Source organism: Vicugna pacos, chromosome 1 (genome assembly GCF_048564905.1).
Source record: "Vicugna pacos chromosome 1, VicPac4, whole genome shotgun sequence".
Lineage (NCBI taxonomy): Eukaryota > Metazoa > Chordata > Mammalia > Artiodactyla > Camelidae > Vicugna > Vicugna pacos.
This window is the reverse complement of record NC_132987.1, coordinates 124,580,832-124,608,411: the sequence shown is the minus strand read 5'-3', so window position 1 is coordinate 124,608,411 and position 27,580 is coordinate 124,580,832. Positions and strand designations below refer to the sequence as shown.

The 27,580-nt window shown below is 46.6% G+C and overlaps 2 protein-coding genes across 5 annotated transcripts in view; one reads left to right on the top strand and one right to left on the bottom strand.

Moving 5' to 3' along the window:
• Positions 1-19,708, bottom strand: part of PRMT2 (protein arginine methyltransferase 2) — a 31,117-nt gene extending 11,409 nt beyond the window's left edge. Inside the window, exons 1-6 of one of the 4 annotated variants that reach the window (XM_072970716.1) lie at positions 19,573-19,708; positions 17,850-17,946; positions 9,738-9,848; positions 8,923-9,105; positions 5,203-5,364; positions 4,141-4,305 (exon numbers count right to left, since the gene is read on the bottom strand). In XM_072970716.1, coding sequence (XP_072826817.1) covers positions 4,141-4,305; positions 5,203-5,364; positions 8,923-9,105; positions 9,738-9,848; positions 17,850-17,888 — 660 coding nt within the window. In that variant the 5' untranslated portion in view covers positions 17,889-17,946; positions 19,573-19,708. Of the gene's footprint in view, positions 1-4,140; positions 4,306-5,202; positions 5,365-8,922; positions 9,106-9,737; positions 9,849-17,849; positions 17,950-19,572 lie in introns of all 4 variants that reach the window. The other 3 variants (XM_006204931.4, XM_072970717.1, XM_031678254.2) reach the window with 3 other exon arrangements.
• Positions 18,144-18,299, top strand: LOC102527838 (large ribosomal subunit protein eL39-like). Its single transcript, XM_072939762.1, has one exon. It carries the CDS (start codon positions 18,144-18,146, stop codon positions 18,297-18,299), a length of 156 nt encoding a protein of 51 aa, XP_072795863.1.
• Positions 19,709-27,580: the final 7,872 nt, after the last annotated feature.

Here is a 27,580-nt window from a genome sequence, read left to right as displayed (position 1 = left end):
TATACAAGGAATTCATACAACTCAGAAGCAAAAATAGTAACAACAGTAACCCCATTTAAATTGGGCAAAGGCCCTGAATAGCCATTTTTTCAAAGACATACAAATGGCCAACAGGTACATGAAAAAGTGCTCAACATCAGTAATCATCAGGGAAAAGCAATCGAAACCATAGTGAGATATCACCTCGCACCTGTTAGGATGTCTGTTATCAAAAAGACAAGTAACAAAAACTGGAGAGGATGTGGAGAAAAGCCATTGGTAGCAGGAATGCAAACTGGTGCAGCCACCATAGGGCTCCTCAAAAAATTAAAACCAGAACCACAGTCCAGCAATTCCAGATTATCCAGAGGAAATGAAACCAGTATCTCAGAAACGTCTGCACTCCCATCTTCACTGCAGCATTAGCACAAAAGCCAAGTTATGGAAAAAAACTAAATGTCCACTGACAGATGACTAGATAAAGAAATGTGATGTATATACTCACACACACAACAGAGCATTATTCAGCCATTAAAAAGAAAAAAATCTTGTCATTTGCAACAACATGGATGAACCTAGAAGGCATTATGCTAAGTGACATAAGCTGGACAAATACTGCAGGTGTCATATAATGAATCTAAAAAAGTACCTGAACTCATAGAAACAGGAGAAAAGTGCTCGCCAGGGGCTGGGGAGGTCAGGAAATAGGGAGAGGTTAGTAAAACATACAAACTTTTACTTACAAGATGAAAAAGGTCTGAGGATCTATTCGTATACCACGGTGACTACAGTTGAAAACACTGTGTTGTATAAGTGAAATCTGCTAAAAGAATAGAGCTTAAATATTCTAACAATAACAAAAAAGGTAAATATGTGAGGTGATGGATACATTACTCAGCTCAATGGGGACAACCCTTTGACAATGTACACAGATATCAAATCATCATATTGTACCGTTAAATATCTCACAATTTTGTCAGTTATACCTCAGTAAAACTGTAAACAGATACACAGGTAGATAAACAGATAAATGAAGTAAGCTTCAGGAGAGAGATTACAACTGAGAAAAATTTTTTAAACTTTGAAGTGGTTTGCAAAGTGGATAGTCCATCAATTTATGAAAATATGTATCTTAAGTTTACATTTATCAACGTGTGATCATGTCAGGCTCTAAACCAACATATACCTGAGCACTGAATTAATTCACCCTTTATTCATGCTGATTAAATTCCCTATCTTTACGTGCTAAACACACACACAGAAACAGAAACACAAAAAGCAGAAAAAGAGAAGAAGAAAACAGGAACAAAGAAGAGCAACAGAGAAAACAGTAATTAATATGGTAGCTATTAATCCAACTGTACCAATAATCACTTTGAATTCCAATGGCCCAAATACTCAAATTAAGACAGTGGATCAAAAAACAACTGTATGTTGTCTATGAGAAACCCACTTGAAATATAAAGACACATGTATACAAAAAGGAAATGGATGAAGATACACCACGTTAAGAAAGCAGGAATAGCTTCCAACAGAGCCGACTTTAAAGCAAGAAAAGTTATCAGGGACAGTGAGGGGCATCACATAATGACAAAGGGTCAATTCTCCAGGAAGACTTAGTGGTCCTTGACACGTATGCACCTAACAACAGAGCATCAAACTGTATGAGGCAAAGAGTGATACAACTGCAGCGAGAAACAGATGAACCCACTATCAAAGCTGGAGACTCTGAAAGCCCTGTCTCAGAAACAGTCAGATCCAGCAGGCAATCAGTACGGACACGGCTGCACTGACCACCACCATCAGGCAACATACACAACTGACACCTACAGACCATTTCATCCAGGAGCAGCAGGGCACACACTATTCTCAGGCTCACACAGAACATTCACTCAGACAGACCCCGTTCTGTGACAGGAACACATCTTAAAATTCACGAGAGGAATCATACAACATCTCCCCTCATACCACAGTGGAATTAAACTAGAATTCAGTGACAGAAAGCAGATAGGTGGAAAATACCAGAATACTTGGAGATTAAACACACTTCTAAATAACATGGGTCAAAAAAGAAATCATGGGGAGGGTGTAGCTCAGGGAACGTGCTTAGCATGCACAAGGTCGTGGGTTCAATCCCCATACCTCTGTTAAAAAAAATAATCAAATAAAAGAATTTTTAAAAAAGAAATTAGAAATTGTTCAAATATTTTGTCAAAATTTTTGTGCATTAATTGGTATAGCCCTGTGATTTTTCTTCCTTAGACTGTTAATATGGTGGATTACATTGACTGATTTTAAAATATTGAACCAGCCTTGAATTCTGAAGATAATCTCTCCTTTGCAGCAGTGTATTACTCTTTTTATGTATTGCTGGATTCAATTTCTAATGTTCTGAGGATTCTTACACTTAGTTCATAAGTGTTATTGGTCTGTAGGTTATGTTTTTTGCACTAATTTTGCTTTTGACACTAGGGTAGTGCTGGTCTTGAAAAACAAATCAAATATTCTCTAGCTTCTCTACGTGCTTTGTTCTTACAAAGAGCTTCCCATCCCAACATCAGATCAAATTTTTAGCACCTGTTTTATGTTTCTTTCTTTGGAAAAAAAAAAGGTTAAATCTATAACCCATCTGGAACTTATTTTAGCATATGGTGTGAGGAAGGATCAAAACATTTTCTCCAAAATAATCAACTGCTTCGGCACCATCTTTGAAGGATTCTATATCCTTACCTCAATGATTGGAAACCTCTTCTTATTATAAACCAAGTGCACATACATTTGGGTTTGTTTCCCAGCTTTCCACATGTCAAGCAGTAGAGTAGGAAGACAGGCGGGAGACTGGGGCCCAGAGGTCTGAGCTCTGGGAACAGGCAGTGGACAGGAAGGGCAGCCCCAGGGATGCAGGGCTCTGCATAGGATGAGGGTGGTCCCACTGATGAAGCTGTGACCCTGCCAGATGCCCAACCTCCTGTCACCACGTCTACCACTTAGCCTGACAACAGTCACCACACGGGCCCCTCCTGGTCTGCACACCACCACCAGACTCCCAGCATCATGTGACTGGACACCTCGTCCTGAGTGACCCGCTACCCCAGTTGTCCTCACTGTCCCCCTGTCCTCAGTGTCCACAGTCTGGCTCCCTAGGTCCCATCACCCCAGGGTGCCCAGTAACATTTAGTGAATGGACACTGGTGCTTCGGGGCAGAGGCCAATGACCACCTTATGACTAAAGGTGTGGTTAGTTCTATTTTCCCGTGTGTCATCTCACGAATCCACAGATTACACCCCAGATTACAGATAAGCATGTCTGTTTACACTTTATTTCCAGACAACGTAATTCCAACAGTCAAGACCCAGTGTCACTGCTGTCATCTTCCTCAATCTCTGCAATCTGTAAGAAGCCAGCGGCAACATTCTATTATTCACATAAGCTGCTCCCTTATGATTTAAACAGGTTTCTTGCTGGAAACACTGGTGGCATTCCCCTCAACTCCACCCAGACGCTGCTTTTCTAGGTTTTTACAGAGACTGAAGCCCAGGTTGGGCTGTTCTGCCACAAGGTCTCAGATCCTGAGATGCTGAGCAGGAAAGGGGGTTGGACTGAGGGTCCTAGGAGGGTCCCATGTTCCTGCCAGCCCAGCTCCCTCCCACATCTCGCTTGTCTTGGAGCAGAGTTTGTGAGCCCAGAAGCCACTGTGCAGGGAGGTGCGCAGAACTCGAACTCTCCACCCTGCCTGTGTGACACCGGGGGAAGAAAGATGGAGAACTCGGGCTTTGGCGAGCCTCACAGACACTAACTGGGAGCTGCAGGGACAGGGGAGACCAGGCTGGGGACACATGACAAAGACTTTGCTGGTATTAAAAGAACAGCCTAATACATTAAACACTGGATACCCACAGGTTCCCAGAGACAACAGAATTTATGTAATCACTCACAAGAAAGTTGCATTAACTTTGACTTAGATTCCTCACAAAGGCATGTTTTCAATCAGTTAAAAATTCAAGCTACTGAGCCAATGGTCATACAGGAAATCAATTACACATCCCTTAGGAAGAAAGTCAAAATTAATAATGATTTGTGAAGATTCCAGAGACCAGACCAGCCACCGCAGCAGTCTCTGCCGCCCCCCAGCCATCCACACCTTATCCCAGGCCCCTTACCAGCAGGCAGGTCCCCATCCACTCAGACACCAGCACATCCACCTTCTCCGGCAGTACCACGTCCTCCACCTTCTGCTGGAACACGGTGATGATGTCAGCGAAGCCATTCTGCATGACCAGCTGCCCTGTGTGCTGGGCCATCTCACTGGCCTCCACCGCGTACACCTGCATGTGACAGAAGCACTGTTGGAGCATCCCGGCCCCAGGCTGAGGCCTGCTGTCACTCTGCCCAAGCCTGAGTCACCTCGCCTGAGTCAGAATCAGCGTCAGAGAAAATGACAGCGGCAGAACGAAGGCATGTTCTGGATGGCAGCAGCCGGCCCCCCGCTCCGCCCACCACAGGGACCCCAGGAAGGAGCTGCCTCTAATCCTAACTCCACCTTCTGCCTAAAACGCAGACATGGGGCTGCAGGTGGGCAGGAGCCTCTGCATCCACGGGCTGCCCACCCCCGAGCCCCGGGGAAGGCCCAGAGGCCTGGCTCCCATGCAAGCAGCAACACAGTCTGTAAGTGCCACAGGAGGTCCCTGGCACTCGACTGAGCCCAGGTACTTGCAGGCTACCAGTGGCTAATGACAAATCCAGGTTCCTAGAAGGTCCGGTCCCTGCACTGCAGGCCCACTGTAAACTAGGAGTTTCATCCACCAGTGTTGGGCCATCAGGAGGCTGCACCTTGCACGGCCCAGGCAGGCTTTCAAGGGAGGACAGGGGCCCAGCATGAGTTGTGGAGGGTGGTCCGTCCTGTCCCTGCCAGGCGGTCACCGCCAGGGCGGCCCGGCACTGGGACAGTGATGTGCAGGTGGCATGGCCGAGACACGTGGACACACATGTTTCCTCGAGTCCCTGAAACAAACGTTTCACAGACACATCCCTCCAGACACGTCTCACTCAGATTTTCTGTCCTATCCTGTTCCACTCTGCACTATTTGCAGCTCATTAAACCCACAGCCCAGGCCCTGGCGGGCTCAGCCCACAAGACACGCCACCTGGCTCACCTGCAAGGCCTGGCACACGGTGGAACCCTCGCCAGGATCCGGCTCAGAGGGCAGCTGCCGCCTACTCACCGCTTTGGGCCGAGCATAATGTGCACAGAAGAGGCTGATGATCCCGGTTCCACAGCCAACATCCAGAATCACTTTATCTCTCAGGGCCTCTCTGTTCTGCAGGATGACACTGTGGTATTTAGTTGTTCGCGGCTGGTCTGCCAACATCTCCAAGTGAAGTTTCTGGGGAAGATGCACATGAAGAATCATCGCCTGTAGTCAGAGCTGTGGCAAGCTCTGGCTTAAGACGGAGGCTAGAGCCTGACTCAACCCCTAACCCCAACAGCACACACGTAAAAATGAGGGCAACAAAGAGGTTTAAAAAATCCAGAGACCAAAATATGCCAACAGATACAAGTAAGAGCGGACAGTGAAGGAATGAGATGGGAGTTTCCAGAATCCTACCAGTAGCTCCCCCTGTACCCATGCCCCAAGAGCCAGGCAGGCAGAGAAGCAGGTGTGGACCGCGGAGGCAGTGTGGCTCTCGCCCTGCTGGCCACCGCTCCCACCTGAGACAGGAGGCACTGCCACTTTCCCAACCAGACACAGCCTGGCCGAGATCCCCCAGGGGAGAACAGGACGAGCCCGGGAGGGGCACCCAGGGCCCTACGAGGGTCCTCCTCACGCAGCGCCCAGGAGTCCTCTCACATAAACTGCCCTTCACTGGCTTGGGGAGCAGAAACTGCAGCTCTGGAGGGAGGTGATAACCCACTGACCCTTGGGGGTGAGCTCAGGGACCCCAGCCACGTCCAGGGGACACCCCAAAATCTGAGGGCACACCCCGTGGGAATCGGGCCAGTCCCCAGATGCTTTGCAAAGCCACAGCAGGTGGTCAGAGCCCCGGCTGCCGGCAGCGCTGCACCCACCGCTCCGTCCCCATGCCCCACTCCACGGGTCTCAAGCTGCATTAGCACAAACAGAAGGTCTGCACGGCCCTCACAAGCCCACATGGCTCCTCAAAAGATGGACAGAGCGGGGCTGTGAGGACAGACAGAGTAAGACCCAGCCATCCCACCAGCAGCATCCACCATGACGGGAAGTCAGAGCCAGGACACTGAGGCGCCGGCAGGGGGTAGGCTGGCAGGGCGGTGCCCACGGCAGACAGGATGCAGGCAGAGCGCGAGTGTTCCCAGGAAGAGCGTCAGGTCCTAATAACACGCAGTCACTTCAGCAAAAGGACATGGTCATTCCAAACAGTTCTGCGTCTAATAACAGGGCTTCCAAATACATAAAGAAAAGCTACCAGGAATGCAACAAGAAATGGACAAGTTCACAACTACCGTAAGAGACGTAGCACCCGTCTCTCAGTCGTCGGTGGAAGGAGATCAGCAGAGACACAGACGTGAACAACACCGTCAACCAGCTTAACCCCACTGAGCTGAAAGAACACTTCACCCTGCCACTCACGATAATGCACAAAAGTACCCAGGAACAGATTTAACTGGAAAGTACACAAACCCTGTTTGCGCAAAACCCTGAAACTCAGAGAGACATAACGTAAGGCGTAAGAAATGAGGAGAGTCGGTGTCTTGCCACTTCTCCCTAAATTAACGCTCTTTCTCTGCAACACGGTAAAAGGCAAACCAACTTGGCAGGGTGAGGGGAAGCACGGAAAAAGGCAATAAAGTTACTTAAAAAACATAAACAGACAAGGCTAGCCAGGAAACTGCTGAAAAGCAGAACTGCCAGAGGCCTCGGTCTTCCAGCTGTTGAAAAGCTGCAGCGATGAGAAGCATCTGGAACGCGCCGCAGAAGAAACGAACGACCAGCGGAACAAGAGACCCCAGAACACACCACAGAGGCTTAACATATGACAGGTGTGCACTTTATGCCGCACAGAAAAGGGAGACTATCCAATCACTGCAACAGCTGGACGCGTGTGGGGAAATTAAGTCAGAAGTTCTCCTTATTCTTTACAGCAAGTAAATTCCAGATCGATTCAAATATTTCACTGCTAAAAATGGGATCATAAAAGTTCTAAAAGAATGCATGGAAATTTATAATCTTGGAGTGAAAAAGGCCTTGAAAGTAGGATGCAAAACCCAAAAGCTATTTTAAAAAACAAAGGATAGATTAGACCACATAAAGAAAAAAGGTTCCACAGGGAAAAAAGAGTGGCAAACTCTTTAGGCGTGACACAGACCATAAGTACAAGCGAAACTGCCTATTTAACACATAAACTGACGGAAACCAAATTATATGAAAGCGCACCAAGAAAGCAAGATGCAAAAGACCCATCAAATTCGACAAACCATCAACCTCTCGTTACAAAATGGAAATCAAAATCGTGACACCTTTTCACCTTTAAGACTGGAAATCTTTTCTCACTGTGATGGCTTGTGGTCGTGAAACATACAGTCTCACGCCATTGGTAGGTGTAAAATCAGTGGATCTTTCTGGAGGGCGATTCGGCAAGACCCACCCAAGTGAAAACACATAACACACCCCTTGAATTTACCCAGGAAACTCTAGCACAGGCTTAGCGGGATCTGTGCAGGAGGGCATCCCTCACAGCCTCGCTGGTCATGATAAAAAGCCATTAAATAAGCAAATACGGGCCTTTTGAAATCAACACAATACTCTGCAGCTGTTGTACGGAAGAGCCCACAGTAATTACAGCTACATGGGAAGAGCAAGGTGAAAAGCGTGTGGAGAAACATCTTTCCCTATGAATTTAAGAGAACAAAACAGATACAGCGCAGACTTGGTAGAACACCTGCTGAAAGGAGTCTCTAAGAGCAGAGCGAGGAGACAAACCCTGGGTTTCCATTACGTCTTTCTTAACAGATGGAAACTGCTAACCGTGTACAGTCAGTGCTTTCTCATTTATTTTAACGTTCTTAATTGTGAAATATGACATGTCCACAAAATGTACATTAAACAGTGCCTGCGGAGCTTATCCAACATAGCTACATCGCAAACTCTCTAGCAGCCAATCCCAGAACCCTGCCGGCACCCGGCCCTTCCCACCTGGACCCGCTGAACACGGACCCTCTCTTTCCAGGAACCACCACCCACATCCTCAAGGGAGCCATGTCCCTGACTAGAGTTTCACATAAATGTTCATAACAATACCTTTTAATGCTGCCTTCTCACTCATATGATTGAATCAAATGTAAGATACCCTCTGATGTCTTGCTTCTTTCGCTCAACACTCCAGCTGCAACATGCGTCGTGCAAGCATCTGCTTTATCTGCTTTAAAGTATAAACAGGGGCTGCGCGGACCGCAGGGCTGGGGGTCTTTACCCAGACAGAAACACACACCAATGAGCTACCTGTCACACACACTACTGTTGACTCGTGCAACTTTTTCGTAATTTGTTTTTTAAGTAAAATTTATTACTTTTAAAAAAATATTGAGAAAAGTTCATAATCCCAGCACTAAGATAGTATCTCTAAACAGGGGTCAGCACATTACAGCCCGTGGGCCAGTCCAGCCCACCATCTGCTCTGTATGGCTTGCAAGCTAAGAATAGCTTTTACATATTTTTGATGGTTTTTAAAAATCAAAAGAAGAATGTGACACCTGAAAATCCTATGAAATGCAGATTTCAGTGTCTACAGGTGAGGTTTGTCGGAGTACAGCCCTGCTCACTTGATTTTTACAGCTGCTTCGGCACTCGGACGGCGGGGGGGCCTGCTCCGAGCGGTGAGCAGCCCAGAAATTATTTTTTACAGTGAGAACCTACAACTGGGGAGAAGCAGCTGCCGCGGCCAGCTGGACAGGGTAGGGGCAGTACCAGGGTCCCGTAGCTGCCGAAGTATTCCTCGTCCTGCCAGGAGTCCTCGGGGCCCCAGTCCTCCAGGCACTTCCCCAGGTGGTTCGCTGGGATGTACCCGCAGCAGCCGGCCCGCTCGCCCCACCACCAGTCTGCAGTGGTCTGTCTCAGGATGAGGATCTTCTCTCCTCTCAAAAAGCTGAGCTACAAAACACATACGGAAGTGAAAATTAAAGGACGACCTGTAGTTGGCATCTCAGTTATAGTTCAGGGAGAAATCCCCCATCACTGGGGCCCAAATCACTGTGATTCCAAAAAGGAGTCAATGGGTAATGACACCAACTGAGTTTACAAACATGATTCCAGGATTTAGAGATTTTTGTGGAACATCTACATGAAACAAAAGCGTAGCTTAATTGATTTTTTAAAAAGATTTAACATTTTCAAACAGCTTAAATTTCTCAGAACAGAATTTCTAACAGCCCCTCCACCGTAACCAGGTGGTAACTGGGGTTCACGCTAGGACATTTCTGTTACAAAGTAGAGAAAGCTACATTCAAGCGGATACTTTTATTTCACACCCAATTTCTCATTGACTAGAATAGCTTCTAAATAATGGTTTCCGAGCAGAAACTCCCTCCTCCCCTTCCTCACCCGGGGTCTTCCACATCAGGCCTGGATCCAAATATCCTAGGCTGGGAGAGTCACTCACAGGTTCCGGGTGGCTCTAAGTATCTGAACACTTCTTTCTTTAAATCTGGTACAACTTCTGCAAAACTTACGTCTAATTCTGTCACTGAACACGCTGAGCCCTAAGGCATGGCCCACACCGCTACCTGCGTCTCGTCGGTGGCAGAATAGTCCGCGATGGCCACGAACTCCTCCAGGCACTCCGTCCCCTGGGGGTGCTCCTCCTCGCCCGGCTCCACAGGGTCCTCCCCCTCCTGCTCAGATTGAGGGGGACAGGAGATGACTGTGGGCTCCCACATGCCGTCTCCCTCTCCCTCCCCACTCCCCTGTCTCTGTCTCTGTCTGTCTGTCTCTCTCTCTCTCCTCGGGTCTCCACCAGTCTCCGTCTCTGTCTCTCTCTCTCCCCCAGTCTCTCTCAGTCTCTCTGTTTTCTGGCTCTAGGTAATCGGTATGGTTTCACATCAAGTCCATGTGACCACGTCTGTATTGCACAAACATTTCAGGTCATCTTCACCAGCAGAGTCAAGGGATCACACCCTCCCTCCATCTTGACTCTCCGTCTCTAGCACAAGATGGTTTGAGAGCATCAGGAAAATAAACCAGGAAGAGGCACTCTTGAGCATCTACTCAGTAACAGACGCGGTGACAGCAGCACTTCCTCAGACTGATGACCAGCCCAGGAGGCAGGGGCCTCGTCAGACCCAGGGTAGAGCTAGGTGGCGTGCCAAGGCCTACAGAGTGCTGCCGGGGTGGCCCGTGGATAGCCCCGCCGCTGACATGGGCCGCCCAAGGCCCAGAAGAGGCGCCTCACACCCTGGGGCCATGGCCCAACCGCTTCACGTCAGAACCGGCCTGCGGGAAGTCACCTTGGAGCCGAACCCAGAACCCCACCCCAAACACACATGTAAACAGATCTTCCTAAACACAAACATCACTCATGTTCGCTTTAGAAAATGTGCGAAAGCACAAGAGCACACAGGAAAATTAAAACCACCTGTAATCTCACTCATTGGTCAGATAAACGCTGGTGAGACGATAACACGACAGCATTTCACGCTTTCTTCAGTACACATGACACTCCTTACACAGGGTTTGCTGGGGTCACACAATTCTGCCTAATGACACGTTTTCCACCTTTCTGAACTTTTTTCCTCATTCTGAAAGATACTTCTAAACACATCTTAAGTATCTGATAGTATTTCATCCTATAAATTACTGTAACTTATTTAACAAACCTCCCAGTTTTGGATACTTAAGACTATTTTCAGGTTTTACTATTACAAATTGTGTTGAGATAAACTTACTTTAATATTAGTCAGTCTGTCCCTGATAACTTTCTTGGGATAAAATCCTGAGGGTGAAACTAACGGATCGAGGTCTTTTGTGGGTTTTGAGTCCCCCACCAGCTGCTTCCTGGAGGGTGGACGGTCACCCCTACATGTGAGCGGGACGGACAGCAGGAGCGGAAGCCCTGACGTTCCTGCACCCTCGTCAGCAATGGACATCACCATGGCAACCCTGCCAATCAGATGAGGAGAAATCATCTCTCTGGTTATTAAGGAGGTCAAACACGCCTTTAAGCACCTGCTGTCGTCTTCTTCATTTTAACAGCTGCTTGTTTGTATCCTCTGACTCCTTTCAAATCAGCCTCGACCTTGTCCCTGCTCCCCGACATCGTCACCCGCTCACCCCTACCCCTGAACCTCTATGGGACAGTCTGACAGGGCTGAACCAGGAGCGTGGCTCTCTTTCACACCTTTGTCAGATTCTTCCCATAAAGGGTGCAGCACTTCATGCCTCACCTGCAGTGCACGCAGTAACTGTCTTTAACGCTTGCCAGAGTGACAGGTGCAAAGTCCACAAAAAAGGTAAATATGTGGGTAACACTCTTACTTACATTTTATAAAAAAGACTTCTTATAGTATAGAGAAACAATAATAATCAACTGTGGGGTTTATAACATATATGGAAGTGAAATATGTTACAACAACAGGACAAAAATGGGACTGGTAATTTCTGGTCAAGATGGCAGAGTGGCAGGACCACAAGCTTGCCTCTCCTCGCCATTACAACAAAACCACAACTGAATGCTAAACAACCATTGAAAAAAGACTAGAACCCAGCAAAAAAGATCTTCTGCAAATGGAAACATAAAGAGGGAACCACAGCAGGACGGTAGGAGGGCTGTGCTCACGATATAATTGGGCCCCATACCCCCGAGGTAGGAGAACCACAAGCTGAAGATTTGTTAAGTCGCAGAGGCCCTTCCACAGGAGTGAGAGCTCTAAGGCCCATGTCAGGCTCCCCAACCCGGGTTCCAGCATTGGGAAGAGAAGGAGACCCCAGGACATCTGGTTTTGAAGGCCAGGGGGGCTTGGCTCTGGGAGCCTCATGGGACTAGGGGGAACCAGAGACTCCATTTGCTTGGGAAACATACACGGAAACTCACGTGCATCAGGTCCAAGGGCAGAGGCAGTGATTTCATAGGAACCTGAGCCAGCCCTGCCTGCTGGATTTGGAGGGTCTCCTAGGGACGTGGGGGACGGCTGCGGCTCACTCAGGGGACATAAAAGCTGGTGGTGGACATTCCAGGAGTGTTAATCTACATGAGCTTTCCTGGAGGCTGAGGATCTTGACTGGATCATCAGCACCAAGACCGAGTCCCACCCAACAGCCTGTAGGGAAGCCTCAGGCCAAACAATATAGAGTGGGAACACAGCCACACCCATCAGCAGACTTCCTGAGCCACAGAGGCCTCTAGACACGGCCCTACCCACCAGAGGTCCAGGACCAAGCTTCACCCAGCAGTGGGCAGGCCCTGGCTCCTCCTGTCAGAAAACCTGCATAAGCCTCTAGTCCAGCCTCATCCACCAGGGGCAGATACTAGAAATAAGAAAATAATAATCCCAAAGCCTGTGGAAGGAAATCCACAAACACACAGAAAGACAGACAATATGAGGTGGCAGAGGAGTATCTCCCAGGCCAAGGCACAAGCTAAAATCCCAGAAGAAGAAGTAAGTGATGAGGAGATAGGTAATTTATCTGAGAAAGAGTTTCAAGTAATGATGGCCAAGATGTTCAGAGAACTCAAGAGGAGTATAGATGCACAGAGTGAAGTTTTTAGCAGAACTGGAAAATATAAAGAATAGCCAAACAGAGTTGAAGAATAAAATCACTGAAATGGACAACACTCTAGAAGGAACCAAGAACAGACTAAATGAGGCAGAAGAACAGATCAGTGAGCTAGGAGACAGATTAGTGGAAATCACTGCTGCAGAACAGAAGAAAAGAAAAAAAGAAATGAGGATAATTTAAGAGAACTCTAGAACAACATGAAGCGCACTAATATTCACATCACAGGGGTCCCAGAAAGAGAAGAAAGGACCTGAGAAAATTTTTGGAGAGATAATAACCGAAAACTTCCCCAACTTGGGAAAGGAAACAGTCACCCAAGTCCTGGAAGCGCAGAGAGTTCCACACAGGATCAACCCAGAGAGGACACACCAAGGCACACAGTCATCAAACTGACAACAGTTAAGGATAAGGAGAAAATATTAAAATTAGCAAGAGAGAAGCAACAAATAACATACAAGGGAGCTCCCACAAGGTTATCAGCTGACTTTTCAGCAGAAACTCTGCAGGCCAGAAGGGAGCGGCACGGTCTATTGAAAGTGATGCAAGGGGGAAACCTACAGCCAAGAACACTCTGTCCAGCAAGGCTCTCCTTCAGACTTGAGGGAGAAATCAAGAGCTTCACAGATAAACAAAAGCTACAAGATTTCAGCACCACCAAGCCAGCTTTACAACAAATGTTGAAGGACCTTCTCTAAGTCATCAAACCACAAGAAAAGAGAACAGAAAGAAGAAAGAGAAAAAAAAGAGATCAACATAAGATTGCTTTGGCTGTTGGGGGTCTTTTGTGGTTCCTTATAAATTCTGGAATTCTTGGTTCTAGTTCTGTGAGGAGTGTCGTGAGTATTTTGGTGGGGGCTGCGTTGGGTCTGGATTGCTTTGGGCAGTGTGGCCATTTTGATAGCGTTGATTCTTCCAATCCAAGAGCACAAGAAAGCTTTCCATTTCTGCGTGTCATTTCGGTTTTCAGAGTACAGGTAACCTCCTTGGTTAAGTTTATTTCTAGGTATTCTGTTGTTTTTGATGTAACAGAAATGTCTCTGCCAGTTATAAAATTCTGGTTTTTGAAGTGAAAGAAAAAAATGAATGAATGAAGGGCTACAAATGGCAAACTATCCCTCTTTTTTATGGGTGAGTTGTATTCCATTACATATACATGTGCTGCATCTTCATTCTCTATTCAACTATTGATGTGCACTTAGGATGCTTCCATATCTTGGTAATTACAAATAATCTTGCTCTTAATAGCAGGGTGTATGTATCTTTTTGAGTTAATTCTTATTTTGTGGTTGGTTTTATTCCTTTGATAACTATGTAAGCTTAAAAAGCTAAAGCTCTAAACGTTCTTAGACACAATGAACAGTACATATATGTAAATTTAAAAATATGTGCAGTAAAAATATGGGGCTGGTAAATGGAATTAATTTAGAGGATTCTTACACTGTGAAGTTGTCAAAAAAAAAACTGGAATCGGTTAAGGATGCATATCACGATTTCCTGGGTAACCACTAGAATAATATAAAAAGGTACAGCTACAAAGCCAATAGAGGAGATAATATAGAATTATAGAAGATATTTTATAAATCTAAAAGAAGGCAAGAATGGAGAAAGGGACAAAGAAGAAATGTGACAAACAGAAACAAACAGCAGGATGTTAGACTCATTGTGTCAATGTTAATGGACTGAATACTCCAATTTAAGGGCAAAAATTACCTGACGGGAAGAAAAGAAACAACCATGGGCTCTTTACAAGAGGAAGACTTTAAATATGAGGAGTTAGATCAGTTGAGAATATAGGTATATGTGTATGTGCACCATGAAACATTAACCACAAGAAAACTGGAACATGATAAGGAAATCACTATCCAACATATATAAACAGCTCGTACAACTTAACATCAAACAAGCAAACAACCCAATTAAAAAATGGACAGAAGACCTGAATAGACATTTTTCCAAAAAGGAAATGCAGATGGCCAACAGGCACATGAAAAGATGCTCAACACTGCTAATTATCAGGGAAACACAGATCAAAACCACAATAAGATATCACCTCATACGTGTTAGAATGGCCATGATCAAAAAGAATACAAATAACAAATGCTGGCAAGGATGTGGAGGAAAGGGAATCACTATGCACTGTTGGTGGAAATGTAAATGGGTGCAATCACTGTGGAAAACAGTATGGAAGTTTCTCAAAATACTAAAAATAGAACCACCATATGACCTAGCAATTCTACTCCTGGGTGTATATCTGAAAAAAAACAAAAACACTAATTCAAAAAGATAGATGCACTCCAATGTTCTCAGCAACACTATTTACAATTGCCAAAATACAGAAACAATCTAATTGTCCATCAACAGATGAATGGACACAGAAGATGTGGTACATACACAATGGAATACTACCCAGCCATAAAAAAGAATGAAAATTTTGCCATTTGCAGCCACATGGGTGGACTTGGAGAGCATTATACTAAGTGAAATAAGTCAGAGAAAGACAAACACTGTATGATATCACTTACATGTGGAATCTTAAAAAAATAATAATAATAATGAATATAACAGAAAACAAGCAGGCTCACAGATATAAAGGAACTAGTGGTTACCAGCGCAGGGACAGGGACAGTACAGGGGTTGGGGAGGGGGAGGTACAAAGTGCTGGGTGTAAGGCAGGCTACAGGCATGTATCGTACAACATGGGGATACAGCCAATGCAAATGGAGTAAAACGTTTAAAAACTGTACAAAAAGTAAAAATAAAAGATAAAAAAGAAAGCTGGTACAGCCATATTAATATAGACAAAGCATGAAGTATTAATCAGTAAAAAGAGAGATTTCATAAAAATAAAAGGGTCAATTAATCTAGAAAACACAAACTATTCTAAATATGTGCACCAAATAATAGAGATTCAAAATATCATGAAGCAAAAAGTGATAAATCCAAAAGGAAATACGCAAAAAAACAGACAAATCCACTCTCACCACAGAGATTTCTGAAGCTCAGACCAAATGGACAGAACATCCGACAGGATACAGAGACCTGAGCAGCACCAATAACCCGTCCGACCACAGCGACACTGAACACTAAACCCAATACCTGCGGAGACACAGTCTCCCGAGGGCACATGGAGCACCCCCCAAACAGCCCTCCAGCCAGGCCGAAAAGCAGGCCTGAGTACATTTCCAAAGACTGAAATGGTGTATTTTTTGGCCAAACATGATCAAACCAAAATTAAATAACAAAAATACAAAATGTCCCAAATGTTTGGAAATCAAGCAACACACTTCTGAATAGCCCAGGAAATTTCTAATTTCCATCGTGATATATTAGAAAGTACTTTACCTCAACACTAATGAAAACACCGTGAATTCAAATGTCTGAGGTGCAGCTAAATGGTGATTAGAAGGAAAGTTTCAGCTTTAAAGACACACATTGGAAAAGAAAGGTTTAAAATCAGTGACCCAAGCCTCCATCTCAAGATGCTATGAAAAGAGAAAATTAAACCCAAATAGAATAGAATAAAGGAAATAAAAGCAGAAATCAGTGAAGCAGAAAACAGAGGAGCAAAGAGAAAGTAAACAAAGGTTTCTTTTTTGAAACACAAAACTGGTAACAACCCAAAAGATAAAACACAAATTGTGACCGTCAGGCATCTCTTCTGCAGCAGAGGGTGCTACTGCCAGGATAAACAACACTACCATGGCTTGTAAGTAACCAGGAAAACTAAAGCAACATGACACCATTTCCAACCCATCAGACCAACCGAAATCAAAAAGCCTGATGCTCTCAGGTGTTAGGAAGTACTCGGGGCTCCTGGGAAAGCCGCCTGGGAGAACAAGTGATCAATACCAAGTAAAACTGAAAATACGTAACGCCTTCCAGCCCACAGTGGCATTACTGGCAGACACCCTGGAGCACATGTGCACAAGGAGACGCACAGCAGGACAGCACTGTCTGAAACAAAGGGAAACCAGAAACAATGGAAGTGTCCCACAAAAGGGAGAGAGATGAAATGTGGTACACACCCACTGCCTAGCAGTAAGACTGAACCGACCTACATACCTTCTGTGAATGGGATACATTCACAGAAAGACCATGCTACAGGACCATCCTTCAGGACTGAACCAGCTCTACACATACATTAAGGACAAATCCCTCAAAAGTAACGTTGGTGGAAAAGGCCGGCTACAGAGGACACACACTCCGTGCCACCACTTAGGTACATTCTAGGAAGCATATTGTCATTCTAGTGTCACAGTTCACCGCAGAGTTTGCCTGTGGAGACAGAGGAAGAAGACTAGGAACAGGTGGGGAACAAACTTCACTCACGGTTCGGTTATTCATATACATACATATATACACACACACATGCAGACACTCTGAAGTAAATATGACAAAATGTTAACAAGTTTTCACTTCTGTGTAATACATACTTGATGTTTACAATATTATTCTGTAAATGTTCCTATATTTTTTACTTTCCCGAAATAAAAATGAACCATCCATGAAATCAAAACTTTTAATGATTAATTTTTAAAAAGATTAATAAAATGACCCAACTACAAACAAAATTTCTATATATAAAAACTCGAATGAATTTAGAATAATCATTAGAATGAAAAGAAAAAAATGTTAAAATTGATATCACAGACACAAAAATGTTTGATTTTTAAAAAAACATTATTATTCACTTGTTTTTTAATTTTATATAATCAACACTCCTTGAAATTTAAGGTGACTTTTTTTTTTTACTGTTAACTTAAATGAAATTATATGTGTCCCAGGCAGAAAAGCAGTATGAATACATAAATATTTTCTAATGTGTCCAAGCTGTCCGTAACATATTATGTCTGGGACATTTTTAAACAATTAAAAAAATACGCTTTCTTCACCAGCTCAAGTACCAAACATGGAACTCCAGAATCCTGGGAGGTGTTTCCAACGCCCAATTCACAGTGTCACTTGTGACCTTACAAACAGTACATTTCCTCTAGTTAAGCATTCCCTCATTGGTGGCCACCTTCCAAGGTCCAAGTAAAGCACCATCACCCTGGGCTAAGTTCAGCTCTCTGAAATGGTAGGGTCTTTAAATACAAGTCCTTACACAGCAGAACCAAAATTACCTGCAGCTCACTTCCGGGGCAGTCACCTGGTGTTGCCATCCTTCCCCTGGGATCTGCGCATAGCTGCTGCTTTAACCTTCCATTTCCCTCTCCATTTCTGCTTTTAAAAGAGAGAAAATGAGAAAATGCTTGTTACATTGCATGATAACTAAGTTCACATAACTTCTAAGGTCCATGGAAAAGGTCCTCCGCCAAATGGAAGTAAAACATGTAAAGAACGAACAGAAATGAAATTTATAAACGCAGTTCTTTACACAACCAACCGAAGACGTGCGGCTGAATTTGCTCCTGGCCATGTCTCCTCTTAAGACTTTCAGGACGAGGAGATTCCTGGTAAAGAAACAAAAGCAGAATCGTCCCACTCCCCAGTGGGTTCACATGAAAACCAGAAGTAAGATCAGGCACAACTCCAAGAGAAGACGCTGGAGAAGAACCAAGTGGGGTCTATAATGAGCCTCACACATGAGGTGGCACACAGTTCACGCTGTGTCAAGGTCACGTGCATCTTCCCAAATCACTCTGAAAACACCACTACTGTCTGAATGGCTGGGTATGTTTAACTGGGAAGATGATTTTTCTCTGTGTCAGTGTTTCTGCACTAGTGCTTTGGCTCAGTAATAAATGTTTGAGACTTTTTGTTGGGGAAAAAAAACATTTGAAAGCATTTAAAACTGATGAACTCCAAACAGTATATATTTTCGTAACTAGTCTGCAAAGTGTTAATCATACTCACTGGCAAAGTCTGTCACTTTCTGTTGGATCACTGGGTTGATTTTTTAAAATCAATTAAATAAATTGATGCCAGTTCTTTCCTTGGAACCATAATAGCTTTAACTCCAATTAAAACTTCCTACCTGGGGCTTTACGGTGTTTCCACTAACAGGAACCAAGGTCTGCCTCTTTCAGAGGCTTTTCTTCTCATTCTCATTTTTCCAGTGACAGTGTAATTCCTACGATGTTCTAAGATGAATGTGTTTTTTCAGTTACACAGTAGTTATTTAAATACGTGCTTCACTTATCAGTGAAGACCTAGTACTTGTTTTGTGACGTTTAATTGCAAATACTAATATATATACATTGCATTTTCACTGGAAAATACTGCATTGAAGCAAAGATGGGACTCGACCAGTGGGTGAGCCAGGGCCAGAGCGGTGGGGCCAGGATTGGGCGGGGTCCGCATAGGGGGCGGGGCCGAGTTGATGGGCGGGGCCCGGACAGCGAGGCGGGGCCCGGACGGGGCGGAGCTCGGCTGACGGGTGGGTATGGGACAGGAAGCGGGGAGAGGACCCAGGATTTAGAAGGGCCGGTGGCTAGCCGGGCGGGTTGGAGGAGAAACGAAGGAAGGGAGGATGAAGGGCGATGCGGCGCGTGATGCCCGAGTAGAAGGGGCAAGGAGGAAACGGAGTGTGATATACGCTCCGGGCGGAGGCCAGAGGGCCCGACGCCAAGGACGCGCGGAGACGGGAAATGGGCGGGGCTCAGGAGGGGCGGGGCCTGTGGGCGTGGCGGGGGCGGTGGGAGACGCGTCGCGGGCGTGGCTGGGGAAGGGCGTGGCCTGGCCCTGGTCGGGGCGGGGCGCCGAGCTCCCGGACCGCACAGAGGCCGGAAGGCGCCGGTAGGTTTCGGAAGGGGCGGTGGCCTGGGTCCGCCTACTGATGCACACGCCGGGCGAACACCTCTCACCTGGCACGTCTAGATGTCCGAGCTGCCCACGGAAACCTACCTCAGTCACGTTTCTCCGCTGGGTTCTCGTCCACACCGCTGGTGCGAAGGGGGGAGACGGCACCCACCAAGAGCCCGAGCCACCGCCCTCGGCCCGCGCACGCGCGCTGTGCGCAGCTTGTCCGCGTAAAAGACCCCGCCTTGGAACCAGCTCCGCGCATGCGCCGCTATACACGCCCCAAGGTCTGGAGAGGGAAGCCCCCGCCCTCGGCTGCGCAGGCGTGGTGCTCTCGGTCCGTCTGCGAGGTGGTCCTGATGTGGTCCGAGCTCACCGCGGGCAGGCACACCTCGTGGGAACCGGCAGCGGCGGCGGCGAGCTCCTAGGTTCCGGCTCCGCCCTGGTGGAGGGACGGGGTCGACAGGAGGGGCGGAGCCCGGGAGCCGTCCTACTGTGGGGACCACAAACCCACCTTGGGGACGGAATGGCTGTTCTCCGGAGCAGGACCCCATTTCTCGTGATTTTCTTGTAATAATTTAATTAACCTTCCCATCCACACTGTGTAGTCCCTATGACATTCTTTCCACTTGACAAGTGGAAGCAGAGGGATGGAGTTTTTATTTTACAGAGGAAGTCTGGGATTTAAAGGAAAGTGGAATAGTGTTAATGCTCCCTGCTGTGCGTGGTCTCCGAGGGTTGTAGGGAGCTGGAGTGGGAAAGGTAGGAGGGAGTCGAATCTTGGGGAAAGGAGGGTGGTGGGCGCCAGGGGCTGGAGGAGAGGACGTGAGGGCGACATACCCACTTTCACCGCTTCTGTTTAACGTTGTATGAGAAATCCTGGCCAGCACAAGGAGGCAAGTGTAAAATAAAATTCATGTTTTATGACAAGACAAGAAAAATTTAAACCTGAAAGTTTTCTCTGCCCTCTGAGGGCTACAGTTGGTGGGGGTGGTGGTAGAGAGGGAGGGTTCGCCCTCTGAGGTTCTGCCTTTATTGGGACTGAGGGTGAGGCCTAGGGTTCTCGGGCTCACTCTTTATTGGTGAATTTAAGACGTTAAGAGTGGAAATTAAGGAGCCGGAAGGGAAAAGCAAGCCGTCAAAGGGTCAGATAGCTAGGTCAACCAGTGGGTGGGGTGTGCACTGTGTTCTGCGTTATTGGTTGACCAACCTTCCCATCAGCAGGAACACCTGCTCAACAATAAAGAGCAACTTTCTCCCAGCACCAAGGAGACAAATCCTTAAGAGAGAACATTTTTGATCTCATAAGGGGTCATGATGACCCAGCACTTTGTAATTACAGATCCGTATTATACAAACTACCTGCATCATTTAATGCACAGCCGTTTGTCTGAAAAAAAGCCTGTACAACTGTGCTCTGACCTCTAACGGGTGTAGCAGTTCTCGGAGCTTTCTGAGAGGCTGTCCCCGGGATATAATCCTCAGTTTGGCTTGAAAAAAAATTTTCATTTCTTTCTTAGATCGATTAACTTCTTCATAGACACAACTGAAGCAATAAATAAATACAAAGAAGAACTATTAGAAAGGCAGAAATAAAATTATATGTATTCACAGATGATTAGAACGTTTGCATGAAAGCTCCTAAAGAGACTCCAAAACAATCAGTAAGACCGAGTGAGTGATCGTAGCAAGCTTGTGGGACACAAGGGCAACTTGGAGAAATGTGTTCTGTTAATTAGGAGCAAAATGAACTGTTTAGAAAAACCATTTATAATAGCACGGTCGTGGCTGCACCTAACAATATGCCTTTTGAATATAACATAAGTGCCTGACATTAAGCTTTCCTGATGAGGCATCTGCTTCAAAGACATCCATCTCAAGCAAGCACACCACCAGCCACAGGACCAGGTGAAGGGTCAGGCCACCCCACCCACTGGTTGACCTAGATATCTGACCCTTTGACGGCTTGCTTTTCCCTTCCTGCTCCTTAATTTCCACTCTTACGTCTTAAAGTCACCAATAAAGAGTGAGCCCGAGAACCCTAGGCCTCACCCTCAGTCCCAATAAAGGCAGAACCTCAGAGGGCGAACCCTTCCTCTCTACCACCACCCCCACCAGCTGTGGCCCAACTGTGTGGCCCTGGGCCTGTGTGGGCTCTGTGTACCTTCCAGGACATGTGAGTAATAAAACCTGCCTTTCCAAGCCCCCTGATGGTTGTTCCTGAGGTGCATCTTGCAGTCACAATGAGACCCACCAGAGTTGGTCCAGCCACAATGTTGGCACTGGCAGGGAAGTGTCTGTGTGGGCTGCCACAAATAGTGCCGGCCCAGATGAGGGCCCCAGGAACTTCTAGCTGATAGCATCACTATCTACAGACTGAGTCTGATCCAAAACAAGCATCAACATAAAATGCTAAAGAATAAATTCATGAAAAATGTGTATAAGACTTTTACACTGAAACTAATTTTTAAATGCTGAGAGAAATTTTGAGATCTAAACAAGTGGAGAGAGATTCCATGTTTACATATCAGAAACTCAATATATTTAAGAAGTCAACTCTTCACAATTTGATGGATACAGTCAATAAAATCCCAATCATAAAAAAAAACCCCAATCATAATCCCAATATTCTTTTCTTCTAGAAATTGACAAACTCCAAAATTTACAGGGCAATGCTAAGGCCCTAGACTAGCAGAGCAGCCTTAAAAGAGAAGAACAATGTTGTAAGATGTGTACTCTCTGACTTCAAGAATCATTATAAAGATACAGCAACTGAGACAATGTGTAATTGTTAAAATGACATGCAGAGGGATCAATGGAGCAGAGATTCCAGAAGTAGATCCACAATTTTATAGGCATTGATTTCCAACAAAGCTGCCCAAGCAATCCAACAGTTTGAAGAAAGTTTTCTCAAAGGGTGGGCTGCAAGAGCAGGATGTTTGTTTAGAAACAGTGAACCTATATGCTTGCCTCACACAACACAAAAGCTTATTTGGAGTAGATCATAAATCTAAATATAAAACTTTAATGCTAGAAGCAGCAAAAACTCCTTAGATGTAAAAAGCACTAACAACAAAATTAGAAATTGGTAAACTAGACCAGTGGTCAGCAAACATTTGCTGTAAAGGGCCAGAGAGTAACTGTTTTAAGCTTTGAAAGGCAGTCTCAGTCAGAATCACTCAGCCTTGCTGTTGTGACCTGAAAACAGCTGTAGAAAACATGTAAATAGGTGGGTGCAGCTGTGTTTCAATATAAGTTTTACTTACAAACCCAGGCGAAGGGCTCGCTCTGTCCATAGACTGCTGGCAGCTGTATTGGACCATCAAAATTGAAGGCTCTGCTCATCAAAAGACACAAGTAAGAACAGGCAAAACTTAGCCTGAGAGAAAGTAGTTGCAAGACATTTATCTATCAAAAGATTTGTGTACAAAATATATGACTTCTAAAACCGCAAAACTCAATAGACAAGTAAATAAATAGAAATTGCTTAACAGACACTTCATGAAAGAAGATAGCAGTACATGAAAAAATTCCTCAGTACCATTAATTTTGGGGGAAACGAAAATCAGAACTCCAGTAAGGTATCTTTACAACGTCTTTAAAAAGATGTGTGCTCTCTACCATTGGTAAATAATTTGTGACTAGAGGGTGAACTGTGGCGGCTTTTTTAAATGGCTGTAAATTCTTGGGCACCCTTCCCATCAGGCTCCCTCTCCCTGAATCCAGGTGGGCTGAGTCAGTGCAGCAGGAGGCCAGCAGTGACCTCTGAGGCCAGCTCACAGAAGCCCTGTAGCCTCCTCTGGTTCTGCTGGAATGTTTGCTCTTGGGCCCCGCCTTATCGGGGCCAAGTCGCTGTGAAAGCACAAGCCACTGGGGGACACCATTCACTGTGCTCCAGGCATCAGTCCCAGCTGAGCCCAGCCTTCGAGTCCCCTCTCACCAAGTGCCAGACGTGCAATGGAGCAGGGTGCCAGGTGGTTCCACTCCCATCATTTGGGCCACCTGACTACTCCAGGCTCCCCAGCCAGGCCCCCGACATCATGGAGCTGAACCCAGCTGTCCCACTGTGCCCTGACCACTGGTCTGCAAGAGTAAGGAAGTGGTTGAGATTTTACGCTGGTGGCTGGTGGATGGTGGCAGCAACAGTGCCTGGGACAGAGTTTGGCGCTTTGAAGCAGGTGCCTAAAACCTGCCGCATCTGCTTGGGACCAGGTAGGAGCCAGAAGGACCTGAGGGGACTCGGGTGTGGGGACGAGGGCAAGGACAGCAAGGCCATGTCGCTGGAAGCAGAGGAAGGAGGCCTGGCGCTCGATGGGGAGCCGGCGCGGGGTGGCCTGTGTGGACGGGCTGATTACAGGGACCCGGGTGGTGTCACGAGAGTCAGCAGGTGTCTTGTTGCTGCACGTCATGAGGGATGGTCAGAGAGGGAGGGGCTACAGAAGCAATTATCCAATTTTCAAGCAGAACTTAAAAGAACTATAAAGGAGCCAAGATTGGCTGGGCTCAAAAGTGAAACTATTTCTCCTGCCGAGTCTCTCCCAGCAGAAGAGCCTTCGAGGAAGAGCGAGCTCAGGGCAGAGACTGCATCCATAGCACGCTGGGCTGTGGTCTCAGAGAAGAAGTAAGACGAGATGGGACTGAAAAGCCCTCCAAGACTCTGAAAGGGTCTAACTGGTGCCTTGCTCAAATAGGCAGAGGCCTCCCATGTGCCTTATACGTGATGCTCTCGTGTCAACCAGCCTTCCAGAGCCCAGGCCATTGGTCTTGGGAGCCTCCTGGGGGCCAAGTAGAAAAGGGCCTGTTTCAAAGGGATTCAGGTGTAGGCTTTGTCAAATGGAGTGAACACTAGTGAAGTTCATAGAAAAGACACAGTTATTAGGAGAATTGTACTGGCAGAGTTGACACCAGCATGGCCCAGAAGAACCAGTGACATGACACAATGGAAAGAGGCACTTGGACCCCGAGCTCTGACAGGCAGGCAGTAGGCAACACACACAGGCTACTTTTTACAGAAAAGGAAGACTGAGTCATAGCGTGGAATGAAGATTATGGGGGCAAAGTCCACAGAGAATCCTTCCCAGGCACTGCCAGGCCCTCGTGAGGGACAGTGACGTGTGCTGTGTGGGACATGCTACTCTGAACCTCCCACTGCCCCTCCAGAGGAGAATGTTTCATTGTGGCCCTCCTGTCCCCATCCCCACTCTGGATGTGTGGTGGGCGGACAGACTCAGGTAACCTGCCTCCTAGGTCACAGTCTTCCCGCTGAGAAGGAAACACACTGTTTCCTTCTGTCCCTGTCCCTGAAGAATCATGTGAGCCCAAGGAGGCTCACCTGCACACAACCTGATGTAGGTGACAAGGTCCTGGGATTCCAGCCACCACCCAGGGGTGAGGCTGGGTGGGTCTAGAAGAGTCTCCTGTGCTGGTACTTGCAGTTTGGCCAGAGGGCTGGCCTCAGCAATGCCGCTTTTCCCACACGCTCTTCCCCACCATAGCCTTGCCAGCCCCCCACCAGGAGGGGGCATCTGATCTCGCCCCTTGGTTCTGGGCTGGCCTTGCACCTGGAGTGGAAAATGACACAAGGGATCCGCCATGACCTCTGCGACAAGCTCAGAAGAGACCAGGCAATGTCCACGGGTCCTGTTGGGACGCTCCCTCCTTCCAGCCCGAGAAGCTGACCGTCCAGAGACGGCCCTGTGCGTGGGTGATACACGCATAAGAACTCTGCCCGCTTACTCAGCTTTACTATGGGGCTCCGTTAAGTTTCGATTCCCAAAACTTATCCTTCCTACGATTTTATCTAAGTATTCTCTACATTTTTATTTATGGTAGCACTCAGTTGTACAATTAGATAATGAATATGCCTGTGTACATATTTCAGTTGTACTAAAGTTTCAAATATAGGGCCAATTCTCCCCCGTGTCTTTAACTTTTTGTTTTCAAAAAGCAAAAAATATAATTGTCCTCCAGTAGGAAAACTGCTAGGCATTAGCCTGCTAGACTTACCTGCTCTTGTCTTTAACAGTCTCTATTTTGTTTGGAAAACTGTTTGTTTAAATCTCTAAATAAGATCACTCACTCCCACCTCCTGGATCATTCTTGCTGGAGATGGTTCAATTCCACAGAGTTATTTATAAAACAAGGTACAGGAATCCTCATTACTGAATAATTTTAACAACCTACTGAGTAGGTTTGTGTTGTTGACCACTTGGCTTCATATGGTTGAATCCTGTGTGCTGTGCTGGGCGCTCCGTGGAACAAGGACACACAGATGTGTGGTGCTTACAGGGTAGTTACACAAAAAAACGTTCTTGAGTGAAAAACCAAATAGATTAATCGAGTGATTTTTTTAAACTTTAAACCTGATAGGTTTTATGGCCAATTTCTAAGAGTCCTTAGGAGTTATAAAAAGTATAATCAGATAAGTAATTGTGCAGAGTTCTGCCAAAGGGAAGCACCGCAGAGCTTGCTCTGGGTGCCTGTCCAGCTTCAGCCCGACATGTCCCCTCACGTCCCTGGACACACGCAGAAAGCGAGGCTGAGGCAGCAGCTTCGTGTGGGGCAAGCTGCTGTGCTCCAACCTCCAGCTCCTTCTCAAAATTTGGAGGAAAAAAAAAGCTCAAAAGCACAAACAGAAACAAAAGCCCTCTTGTCTCGAGCTGGGGCCCTGAGGTCGCCATGGATCCAAAGCAAGCCCAGTGCCGCCGCGGCTGCCAGCTCTGCTCACGCTGGCTTCCCCCCTGGACGGAGCTCTGACTTTGGAATGACTGGGTGGAAAACAAATGGATTCATGGAATTTGATGTGGGATAGAAATAATAGAACGTGATACCCTTGAATACGGATGTTCCAGCATGACTGGCCAAACTGGGCCTCCTGGACTCGAAGTTTTCTAAATTAGCCAGTGAGCTCAGTCTGCACTTTGGGCCCTGAAAATCTGGCTCAGAAAGCAGCCCCTGCCCTCCCTTCTCTGCTGTTCTTTGCTGGGTTTTGCCTGCCTTCTGCACCAGGGGTTCACCCGACAGTTGCAGTTCCTTCCATAGACAGGAAAGGTGACTTTTTAGATGATAATGACCATTAATCCGGTGCAGTAGGCCCATTACACTATAGATGCGTGTGTGCACACAGATTTCACTTTCTCCTCCAACAACCTTCAGGGGACGTGGTTTCTCTCTTTCACGGAGGCTGAGGAAGTTTAAGTCGTTTGCCAAAGTTCTCTCCACAGAAACGGATTTGAACCCAGCTCCAGACTTCAGACCCAGCCTGGCCCATGGCCTGTGGCTGGCCGTGAGCAGCTCCCTCTGGACTAGGAAAGGCAATTAATTCTCATCTCCTTGGCACTTGCGTTTACTACAACAGAAGCCTTTTGTCCCTCTCCCACGTCCCCCCAGAACACAGGCACCCTTTCTCCCCAGGGCCATGGGTCACTGTGACCCACCTCGTGAGCAGCTTGGTGGTGGATGGCACTGTCTTTTGTGCAAGAGAACAATATTGCTGCCCAAGGCCGTCCCTCCTGGAAGACTCAGGCCAGACTGACTCTCCCCCCCAGAGCAGGCTCAGCAGGGCTTGGGTCTGTTTACTGAGCTGCTCAGTACGGTCCCACTGAGAATCCTATTGCTGTGACCCCCGTGAAAGTCTTTCCCTTTGGAGACTAAGATTTCCAAACCATCACAAAGTTGCCAGCACAGGAAACAGAAATTCTGCAAGATTATAAAGTGTGCTGGTGAGAGGCTCTCCATGTGATGGAACTTCCAGATTCCCAGCCCCAGGTGTTCTGGCTGTGGGGAGCACAGCACCACGTAATGGTTCCTAATTCAAAGCATCCTGCATCATAGAACCCCACCATTTCAGGGTGCTGCCTCCCCTCTGGTGCCATAGCCAACCCTTCAAGAAGCTACTCCAACTTTCCCAGGGGTCAGCCACTTCTGAGTGACAGGATCTGTGACAAGACTGGTCGAGCTCCTGGACCAGATGCCACTGTCACGATGGGTGAGGCTCCGTCAGGTCACGTGCACTGGTGCTGGCAGAAGCAGTGCAAGCAGGGAAGTCAAATCCATACCAAGAATATGTATCTCTTCTGGTGAGGACAGATGTCTGCCTTTCTATGATGGAAGA

Bases quoted from the DNA above. Each gene is read 5' to 3' on its own strand.
- LOC102527838 (XM_072939762.1), top strand. From the start codon at position 18,144: ATGTCTCCTCTTAAGACTTTCAGGACGAGGAGATTCCTGGTAAAGAAA.